General features: G+C 47.0%; 2 protein-coding genes across 7 annotated transcripts in view; both read left to right on the top strand.

The window, feature by feature from the left end:
- The window catches only part of LOC104937650 (ankyrin repeat domain-containing protein 1), a 4,732-nt gene extending 3,450 nt beyond the window's left edge, over window positions 1–1,282 (top strand). For 4 of the 5 annotated variants that reach the window (XM_019268979.2, XM_027277084.1, XM_019268978.2 and 1 more), the window contains 4 exons: window positions 275–373; window positions 502–600; window positions 754–852; window positions 974–1,282. In XM_019268979.2, the coding sequence (XP_019124524.1) occupies window positions 275–373; window positions 502–600; window positions 754–852; window positions 974–1,054 (378 nt within the window). In that variant the 3' untranslated portion in view covers window positions 1,055–1,282. The remainder of the gene's footprint in view (window positions 1–274; window positions 374–501; window positions 601–753; window positions 853–973) is intronic. The other variant, XM_027277085.1, reaches the window with a different exon arrangement.
- Window positions 1,283–3,130: 1,848 nt separating this feature from the next.
- Window positions 3,131–9,852, top strand: LOC104938734 (monocarboxylate transporter 12-B). Of its 2 annotated transcripts, XM_019268997.2 has the most exons (9): window positions 3,131–3,203; window positions 3,307–3,384; window positions 4,208–4,451; window positions 5,891–5,994; window positions 6,104–6,247; window positions 6,921–7,199; window positions 7,417–7,795; window positions 7,876–8,135; window positions 9,147–9,852. In XM_019268997.2, the coding sequence occupies exons 3-9, from the start codon at window positions 4,339–4,341 to the stop codon at window positions 9,296–9,298; spliced, it is 1,431 nt and encodes a 476-aa protein (XP_019124542.1). In that variant the 5' UTR covers window positions 3,131–3,203; window positions 3,307–3,384; window positions 4,208–4,338; the 3' UTR covers window positions 9,299–9,852. The 2 variants fall into 2 exon arrangements, with proteins under 2 accessions (XP_019124542.1, XP_010753479.2); XM_010755177.3 differs by lacking the exons at window positions 3,131–3,203; window positions 3,307–3,384 and having other exon boundaries at window positions 3,423–4,451.
- Window positions 9,853–10,000: the final 148 nt, after the last annotated feature.

The raw sequence follows: 10,000 nt of genomic DNA, 5'->3' as shown, positions 1-10,000 counted from the left end.
AGTTTGATCCAGTGGTAGAGCCAGTTTAATCCACTGTTAGAACCAGTTTGATCCAGTGTTAGAGCCAGTTTAATCCAGTGTTAGTACCAGTTTGATCCAGTGTTACAGCCAGTTTCATCCAGTGTTAGTACCAGTTTGATCCAGTGTTAGTACCAGTTTGATCCAGTGTTAGTACCAGGTTTAATCCAGTGTTAGTACCAGTTTTATCCAGTGTTACAGCCAGTTTCATCCAGTGTTAGTACCAGGTTTAATCCAGTGTTATGGTTCTGTTCAGCTGTGGTCCACTTGTGTCCACTCGGCCTGTCGTGGAGGACATCTGTCTGTCCTCAAACTGCTGATGAACCGAGGAGCTGACATCACTGCAAGAGACAAGGTGAGACCACACACACACACACACACATACACACACACACACACACTGTTAACTAACTTCTGAGACTAACTTCATCATCATCACATCATCATGTGTGTGTGTGTGTGTGTGTGTGTGTGTGTGTGTAGCTGGATAGCACTCCTCTTCATGTCTCTGTGAGGACCGGACATCACGACTGTGTTGAACATCTGATTCACTGTGGAGCTGAACTGAACACACAGGACAGGGTGGGCCACACACACACACACACACACACACACACACACACACACACACACACACACACACACACACACACACACACACAGATTATTCAGAACAACAGTGACATCCTGTGGTCAGCCGACATACTGCACTATGTGTATGTGTGTGTGTTTCAGGAGGGAGACACACCTCTTCACGACGCTGTTCGTCTCAACAGGTCGAGGATCATCCAGCTGTTGTTGCTGCATGGAGCCAACACACACCTGACCAACCAGGTAACTGACCTCTGACCAATGGGAGAGCAGGGGGCGGGGTCAGAAGGTACAGGTGGGAGGAAGTCACAAGTTAATACACAGTTACCCACGATCACACCTGACACGTGTGTCTGTCGCTCAGGATGGGCGTCGTCCTCTTGATGAGGCGTTGGAGTGGCAGAATGAAGCAAAGACTCTGATTGAGCAGAACAACAGGAAGTGATGTCACTGGCAGACTGACAGTGTTGCCGATTGACCAATCACAGCTCTCCTTTCTCCTGATTGGTGATGTGATGAACATGTGACGTCACAGTCCATCAGTCCTCCAACTTCTTTCCTCTTCTTTGTTTTTTATTGAATGTTGAAATCTTTAAACTTTATTCAAACACTGATGTCATCAATGACATCATTAAATGTTAATCTGATTCAGACTAATAAAGTTTTCTTTGTCTCATGTGTGTTTGAATCAACATTCCAGACGATGTTTAGACTGAAGTTTGATTCTTCAGCATGTTTTAACATCTGTTTCATTGACTCTGTCTTCAACAGAAACATTTAAATACTAAATACTAAAGAAAATACTCGAGTAATGTACAAGTACCTCAAATGTGTACTTTGGACAAACAAACGTTTGATTCAGTCACATGTTGGTTTAAAGAGCTTTCAGGAGAAAATCAAAAACAGACAAGAGAAGAAGAAAGAGTCAAACATGAAGGGGGAGGGGAGGAAGAAGAGAGGAGGAGGTGGGGGAGGAGCAGGGGAGGAGCGGGGGAGGAGCAGAGGGCTCCGCACATGTTGAGCCACGTGGCTCTCTGAGCTTCACAATCAGCCAATAACTGATAACACTGATCAATCAGGGACCAATGAGAAAGAGAGGAGCTGACTGACCTCAAACGTCTGCAGAAACTCAAACATCTGCAGAGAAACTCAAACATCTGCAGAAACTCAAACATCTGCAGAGAAACTCAAACATCTGCAGAAACTCAAACATCTGTAGAGAAACTCAAACATCTGCAGAAACTCAAACATCTGCAGAGAAACTCAAACATCTGCAGAGAAACTCAAACATCTGCAGAGAAACTCAAACATCTGCAGAGAAACTCAAACATCTGCAGGAAACTCAAACATCTGCACAGAAACTCAAACATCTGCAGAGAAACTCAAACATCTGCAGAGAAACTCAAACATCTGCAGGAAACTCAAACATCTGCAGAGAAACTCAAACATCTGCAGAGAAACTCAAACATCTGCAGAGAAACTCAAACATCTGCAGAGAAACTCAAACATCTGCAGAGAAACTCAAACATCTGCAGAGAAACTCAAACATCTGCAGAGAAACTCAAACATCTGCAGAGAAACTCAAACATCTGCAGAGAAACTCAAACATCTGCAGAGAAACTCAAACATCTGCAGAGAAACTCAAACATCTACAGAAACTCAAACATCTGCAGAGAAACTCAAACATCTGCAGAGAAACTCAAACATCTGCAGAGAAACTCAAACATCTGCAGAAACTCAAACATCTGCAGAGAAACTCAAACATCTGCAGAAACTCAAACATCTGCAGAGAAACTCAAACATCTACAGAAACTCAAACATCTGCAGAGAAACTCAAACATCTGCAGAGAAACTCAAACATCTGCAGAGAAACTCAAACATCTGCAGAAACTCAAACATCTGCAGAGAAACTCAAACATCTGCAGAGAAACTCAAACATCTGCAGAGAAACTCAAACATCTACAGAAACTCAAACATCTGCAGAGAAACTCAAACATCTGCAGAGAAACTCAAACATCTGCAGAGAAACTCAAACATCTACAGAAACTCAAACATCTGCAGAGAAACTCAAACATCTGCAGAGAAACTCAAACATCTGCAGAGAAACTCAAACATCTACAGAAACTCAAACATCTGCAGAGAAACTCAAACATCTGCAGAGAAACTCAAACATCTGCAGAGAAACTCAAACATCTGCAGAAACTCAAACATCTGCAGAGAAACTCAAACATCTGCAGAGAAACTCAAACATCTGCAGGAAACTCAAACATCTGCAGAAACTCAAACGTCTGCAGAGAAACTCAAACATCTGCAGAGAAACTCAAACATCTGCAGAGAAACTCAAACATCTACAGAAACTCAAACATCTGCAGAGAAACTCAAACATCTGCAGAGAAACTCAAACATCTACAGAAACTCAAACATCTGCAGAGAAACTCAAACATCTGCAGAGAAACTCAAACATCTACAGAAACTCAAACATCTGCAGAAACTCAAACGTCTGCAGAGAAACTCAAACATCTGCAGAAACTCAAACGTCTGCAGAGAAACTCAAACATCTGCAGAGAAACTCTTGTGACCGACGGCAGCTGCAGGTGAGGTGATGCTTTATATCTCTCATATCTTCAGACAGTGATGAACTCATTAATCGTCTTTCATTATACAAACTTCAAAATAAAGAATAAATTATGTTTTCAGAACAAAAAAGAAAATCTGTGCGAAAGAAGAGTGCTGCGTATGTTTCCAGGTGTGTTCAGGTGTGTCAGCGTGTCTCAGGTGAGTGACATTAACGTGTTCGTGTTATAACAGATGCTGCATCATCGTTCCTCTGACTTTCGTGTTTGTATTTTTTACCTGCTCGTCACTCATCGTACCTGTATGTGGAGCAGCTGCAGTAAAATAAGAAACTTATTTTAAATTCCTGATTTTAGAGTTTTAACATAGAATTCAAAGTTTCTAAATTAGCTCCTCGGACCACAGTTTGAGAACCAGTCTGTAAAATTTAAATAATCTAATATGCAGATGAATGGTCCTGGTCTTGGTCTTGGCCCTGGTCTGACCCCGCTGTCTGTGGATATAAATACTGGGACTCCTCAGACTGACTGGGGGTGCTTTTTTTCTGACACCTGACACCCAACATGGGCGTCTTTTAAGCACCGGTCGGCTGGGAGGTGTCGGGTGAAGTGAATGAAGCGTTCCTTGTTGTGGCTGCACGTGTCGTTGTTATAAAAGAGGGAGCGCTTGTTTTGAAGCTGAGCAGAGGATAAAGGGGTTTGTGTGGATCAGGGTGCGCTTGGTTGATATCTCATCACCTCCAGGGGAGGTGGGTTAATGATTGAGGGTCAGCTGGTGACTCATTGACTGAAGAGGCTCTTTAACTCAGCCAGACTCTGCCGGCTTTCACTCAGTCTGAGGATGTTTGACCTTTAGTCAGCTCGTCTTTTAGTCCATTCTGTTGGACTTCACCTTCTTTTATTCATCCACTTCTTAACTCTGCTCAGCTCCACCCGGCCGGTCACCTCCCTTTAGTGGAGGAAGAAGAGGAGTGGCTCCTCAACCTGCAGAGTTACTTTAAAGCTCTCAAACTAACTTCTGACAGATCAGCACAGATCATCGCTCAGTGAGACAAAACTTCATCTTCTGGGACCAGATCCTCTTCAGGACCAGAACCAGGACCAGGACCAGAATCAGCATCAGGAGCTCAGGGAGTCTGGCTGCCTGTCTGCAGCAATGGTTGATGGGAAGCCGCAGAGCGTTGTGGCGTCACATCTGGACGGAGGATGGGGCTGGGTGATTGTCGGCTGCTGCTTCATGGTGACGGTCTGCACACGGGCAGTGACCAGGTAACACTAACACACACACACACACACACACACACACACACACACACACACACACACACACACACACACACACACACGTTCTGTGTATGTTACATTCAGGGGACACCTGTCTCGCTGAGGACAGTTCATCGAGGACGGTTTGACCAAACGGGAACAAAAACACTGGGTTTAGGTGTGTGTGTCTGTGTGTGAGAGAGTGTGTGTGAGTGTGTGTGTAATGACGGGTCAGACAGGTTTCAGCAGAGCGCTGTCAGAACTCAACCCTGGGCTGAAGACATAATGACAGTAAACATGCACGATGTGTCCGGCTCAGTGGGTCGGTCTATGAATAGTTAAACTGAGAGCGAGCTTCTGTTTCTGTCAACACCCCACACACACACACACACACACACACACACACACACACACAGAGGTAGTCTTACAGCTGATGGTCAACAACATGTCCTAATCCCACTGTGTAACTATGTTCAGCTGTACTCGAGTATTTGTTCTGATTACATTACTTCAGATCAAAAACTAGCGAGTCGACAACTTTGCTACCAGCCAATCATCATCCAGGTCACCAGCAGCAGCTGATATCACTGACTAGTCCAACAGCAGACCTTGTTATGAAAAAAAGACTTGTTATGAACGCTGCGTCATGTTTTAGATGTTGTTATGAACGCTGCGTCATGTTTTAGATGTTATGAATGCTGCGTCATGTTTTAAATGTTGTGACAGTAACGGTGTGTCATGTTCTATATTGTTTTGGTGTTTATAGTAGCCAGTACCGAGCACACGACCACTGCTATACATAGCAGCTGGCGCCATGAGCTAGCATCAGCATCTACCTTTCAGTGAACACTGAACCAGAACAGAACCTCAGAACCAGAACAGAACCTCAGAACCAGAACAGAACCTCTGAACCAGAACAGAACCTCTGAACCAGCAGTGAGCAGTCTAAATCAGCTCGGTAGTGAGGAAAGAGAATGAACTGTTTGACCTGCAGAGTGTGTGAGTGTGTGTGTGTTCATACATTAAGTGAACCTGAAGGCCTCACTGTGAGACTCTGACACCTGAACAAACACCACAGAACTAATGGTGCATTCAGGAGCTCCTCGTCCGGGAACACGTGCACACCGAGCTCCATCACGTGTGGAGCAGCGGTGACCTTCCAGGCTAGCTAAGATGTCTATGACCTTTGACCTGCTCAACCCCACAGCACTGACCTCTGACAGACACTTCCTGTTCACACTCACAGTCTCTCTGCACACGCTCAGTTTGATGCATGCTGTTCTCCCACAACGCACTGTGTGAACAAAGCTAAAGATTACCCGAGTCTGTTGAGAGATAGCTGAGGTCAGCTGGACCTGTGTGTCCACATCTCTCACACACTCACACTCACACACACTTTTGATGGCTGGTCACTGATTGGTCGGTTACTTCCTGTGTGTCTGCAGGTGTGTCTCCATCTTCTTTGTGGAGTTTCAGGCTCATTTTGGAGCCGACTACTCAGCAACCGCCTGGATCCACAGCCTGGTGGACTGCACCACCATGCTCTGTGGTCAGTACTGATGATCAACAAGTCCACATCAATCAGCTGAACAGGCTGACCCTCTGTGTGTGTGTGTGTGTGTGTGTGTGTGTGTGTGTGTGTGTGCGTGTGCATGCAGCTCCTGTCGGCAGCCTGGTTGGTAACCGTTGGTCATGCCGCGTCTCAGTGATGCTCGGCGGGCTCCTGTCCTCCTGTGGGCTCCTCCTCAGCTCCTTCAGCACCAGTCTGGAACTCCTCTACTTCAACATGGGAGTCCTGACAGGTCAACAACATGTCCTCACTTTACAAACGCGCCCTCACTTTACAAACATGTCCTCACTTTACAGGCACGCGCCCTCACTTTACAGGCACGCGCCCTCACTTTACAAACGCACCCTCACTTTACAAACGCACCCTCACTTTACAAACATGTCCTCACTATACAAACACGCGCCCTCACTTTACAGGCACGCGCCCTCACTTTACAGGCACGCGCCTTCACTTTACAGGCACGCGCCTTCACTTTACAGGCACGCGCCCTCACTTTACAGGCACGCGCCCTCACTTTACAGGCACGTGCCCTCACTTTACAGGCACGCGCCTTCACTTTACAGGCACGCGCCCTCACTTTACAAACACGCTCTCACTTTACAAACGCCCCCTCACTTTACAAACGCGTCCTCACTTTACAAACGCCCCCTCACTTTACAAACGCCCCCTCACTTTACAGGCACGCTCTCACTTTACAGGCACGCTCTCACTTTACAAACGCGTCCTCACTTTACAAACGCGCCCTCACTTTACAAACATGTCCTCACTTAACAAATGGCCCTCACTTTACAAACGCGTCCTCACTTAACAAATGGCCCTCACTTTACAAACGCGCCCTCACTTTACAAACATGTCCTCACTTTACAGGTGCATCCCCACTTTACAAACATGTGCTCTGTCTCCAGGTGTGGGCTTTGCTCTCTGTTACACCCCGGCCATTGCCATGGTCGGCTGTTACTTCCGTCAGCGGAAGGCGTTGGCGTACGGCATCGCCATGTCGGGCAGCGGGATCGGCACCTTCGTGTTGGCGCCGGTGGTGCAGCTGCTCATCGAGCTGTACTCGTGGAGAGGGGCGCTGCTCGTCCTCAGCGCCTTTGTCGCCAACCTCTGTGTGTGTGGGGCGCTGCTTCGACCAATCACAGTGCGGAAGGATGAGGAGGAGGCGGCGGGGAAGGAGAGACTTGGTGAGGAGCACACAGTACCATGCAACTAGCAACTGAGGCCATAGCAACAGTGTAGAAAGCACATGTAAACACACCGATGTAAACACACCGATCAGGTCTGGAGGTTGTTCCACAAACTTTGGACCCTTTGGTGCCGTGACCGCCTTCCTGTGGACCTGTAGAGACTTTATTAACTTGTTGACTCTGACACAGATCCACGTCTCTGTCTCTGATGCAGGTCACATCTCGGACGCCGAGCTCGCACTCAAACTGTCCAACCAATCAGAGGACAGCCTTTTGTCACCAGCCAAGTCTTCGTCACCTTCGTCCCTGCCCTTACTGTCGGGAAACCCCGCCCCTCAGCTGCAGAGGAGGTGGTGCTTCAGCTCCTGCTTCCTGTCCAGTAAAGAATACCGTTTCCTGCTGTTGCCGGACTTCCTGGGCCTGGCCTTGTCCTTCCTGTTCCTGGCGTGCGGCTGCAGCCTCCCCTTCGTCTACCTGGTGCCGTACGCTCTGAGCGGCGGGGTCAGCCATCAGCAGGCCGCCTTCCTCATGTCTATCCTGGGAGTCATCGACATCGTCGGGAACATCACGTTCGGCTGGCTGACGGACCGAAGGTATGGCTGAGTGACAGGAAGTGGAGTCCAGGTGAGGGGTTCATGCAGTCAGGAGGTCTGAACTGTGGTTTCTGTCTCAGGTGTTTGAAGCCGTACCGCCTGGCGTCGTACGTCTTCTCGGTGGGGATGGAGGGTCTCTGCTGCCTCTTTGTGCCGTTGCTTCGGTCCTTCCCTCTCCTCATACCCTTCGCCGTCCTCTACGGTTACTTCGACGGCGCCTACGTGGCACTGATCCCCGTGGTGACATCAGACCTCGTGGGAACTCCGTACCTGTCCTCGGCGCTGGGCGTGGTCTACTTTCTCCACGCCATCCCTTACCTTGTGAGCCCGCCAATTGGAGGTGAGAAACATCCCCGCCCACCCTGCTTACATCACGTATGACCTGCTGGTCTGAGGCGTGTGACCTAACATTGAACAGAAGATAACTTCCTGTTGACCTCGTTACATAAGCTCAGGCAGCTGATTGGTCACTCAGCGATGACACAAGAACAAAGAGCAGAGCTGAAAAACAAATCTGTTTTTATCGGTTCGTCTGTGAAGGAACTCTCCGTGACTTACAGACTTTATGCTGGACAGATGGCACACGCTAAAGGAGAAACTCTGAAACATGACGCAGCATTATTAACAAGCCTGAAACATGACGCAGCATTAATAACAGAACCTGAAAGAGTAACAAGCTCTGAAACATGACGCAGCATTAGTAACAAGCTTTGAAACATGACGCAGCATTAATAACAAGCTCTGAAACATGACACAGCAATAGTAACAAGCTCTGAAACATGACACAGCATTAATAACAAGCTCTGAAACATGACGCAGCATTAATAACAAACTCTGAAACATGACGCAGCATTAATAACAAGCTCTGAAACATGACGCAGCATTAATAACAAGCTCTGAAACATGACGCAGCATTAGTAACAAGCTCTGAAACATGACGCAGCATTAGCAACAAGCTCTGAAACATGACGCAGCATTAATAACAAGCTCTGAAACATGACGCAGCATTAGTAACAAGTTCTGAAACATGACACAGCATTAGTAACAAGTTCTGAAACATGACACAGCATTAGTAACAAGCTCTGAAACATGACACAGCATTATTAACAAGCCTGAAACATGACACAGCATTAATAACAAGCTCTGAAAAATGACGCAGCATTAGTAACAAGCTCTGAAACATGACGCAGCATTAGTAACAAGCTCTGAAACATGATGCAGCATTAATAACAAGCAGTATTAGTAACAACATCAATCAGTCGTTAGTGTCCAACATGATGGAACATCAGAAACGTCTTCAGGCGTCTCGTTTACGTCTCAGTCCTCCACTGATCGTTTCTTCTTCCTGCAGGTTGGATGGTTGACCTAACAGGAAGTTACACGGCCACCTTCTTCCTCAGTGGTGCTGCCATGCTGGCCAGCTCGCTCGTCCTTTCTATTGTTGCTGTGATTCGCCACTGCCGCCGCAAGATGACCACCATCATTAATGACACCAAGCACTAGCTCCACCCCCACATCCTGTCCAACCAATCAGAATGCTTCATCACCTGTAACAAGGTGACGGTCACACAGGTGATGATGAGGAGGGCTGTGATTGGCCAAGGCAGGCGACAGTCAAACACTTCACAGGAAGTGGGTCTGTTTAGAGTCTGCTGAAGGCCAATAACACTGTGACAAGCTTTTATTTTGTAGTAAACGACTTCCTGTTCCTGTGTTTTTAAATTGTTGTAAAGCTCGCCATCAGTTCAGTCACATGATGGACGAGCTAACAGGAAGCTGCCCGTGGTCTCAAACAGGAAGTGACTTTGCTCAGGTTGAACTGCAGCTGTGCCAAAGCTCAGCTGTTTCCTGTTTGTACCTGAGACTGTTTATATTTTAGAAATGTTTGAAATGACCCTGGTGCTCTATGGAAGATTTAAAATGCCAAAATAAACAAAAGAATAATATTTTAGTTTGTTAAATGTTATGTCACAACGTTAATCTGACGTCTGTGACCTCCTGCTGACCCACACTGACCTGTGATCAGGTGAACGGTGTCTCTGTCATTCGTACGTCTGTTCTCACTCTATGTAACTTTGGGCTCCGGGTCGGGAGAAGTACGTAACGCTTTACGGCACTAAGTCACACAGCAGCAACTATTTCACTGATTCTGGTGAAACTGGATCATATTTTATGGAGGAAATGTTTTCTGGTTTTCCCTCTGAT

The sequence above is a fragment of the Larimichthys crocea genome, unplaced genomic scaffold, assembly GCF_000972845.2.
Source record: "Larimichthys crocea isolate SSNF unplaced genomic scaffold, L_crocea_2.0 scaffold83, whole genome shotgun sequence".
In the NCBI taxonomy this organism is placed as follows: Eukaryota; Metazoa; Chordata; class Actinopteri; family Sciaenidae; genus Larimichthys; species Larimichthys crocea.
This window is presented reverse-complemented; position numbering and strand designations above follow the sequence as displayed.

Coding starts and splice junctions, on each gene's coding strand:
- LOC104938734 (XM_019268997.2), top strand. CDS start 4,339: ATGGTTGATGGGAAGCCGCAGAGCGTTGTGGCGTCACATCTGGACGGA. Junction 5,995..6,103: donor CTGCACCACCATGCTCTGTG/GTCAGTACTGAT, acceptor GTGTGCATGCAG/CTCCTGTCGGCAGCCTGGTT. Junction 6,248..6,920: donor CAACATGGGAGTCCTGACAG/GTCAACAACATG, acceptor CTCTGTCTCCAG/GTGTGGGCTTTGCTCTCTGT.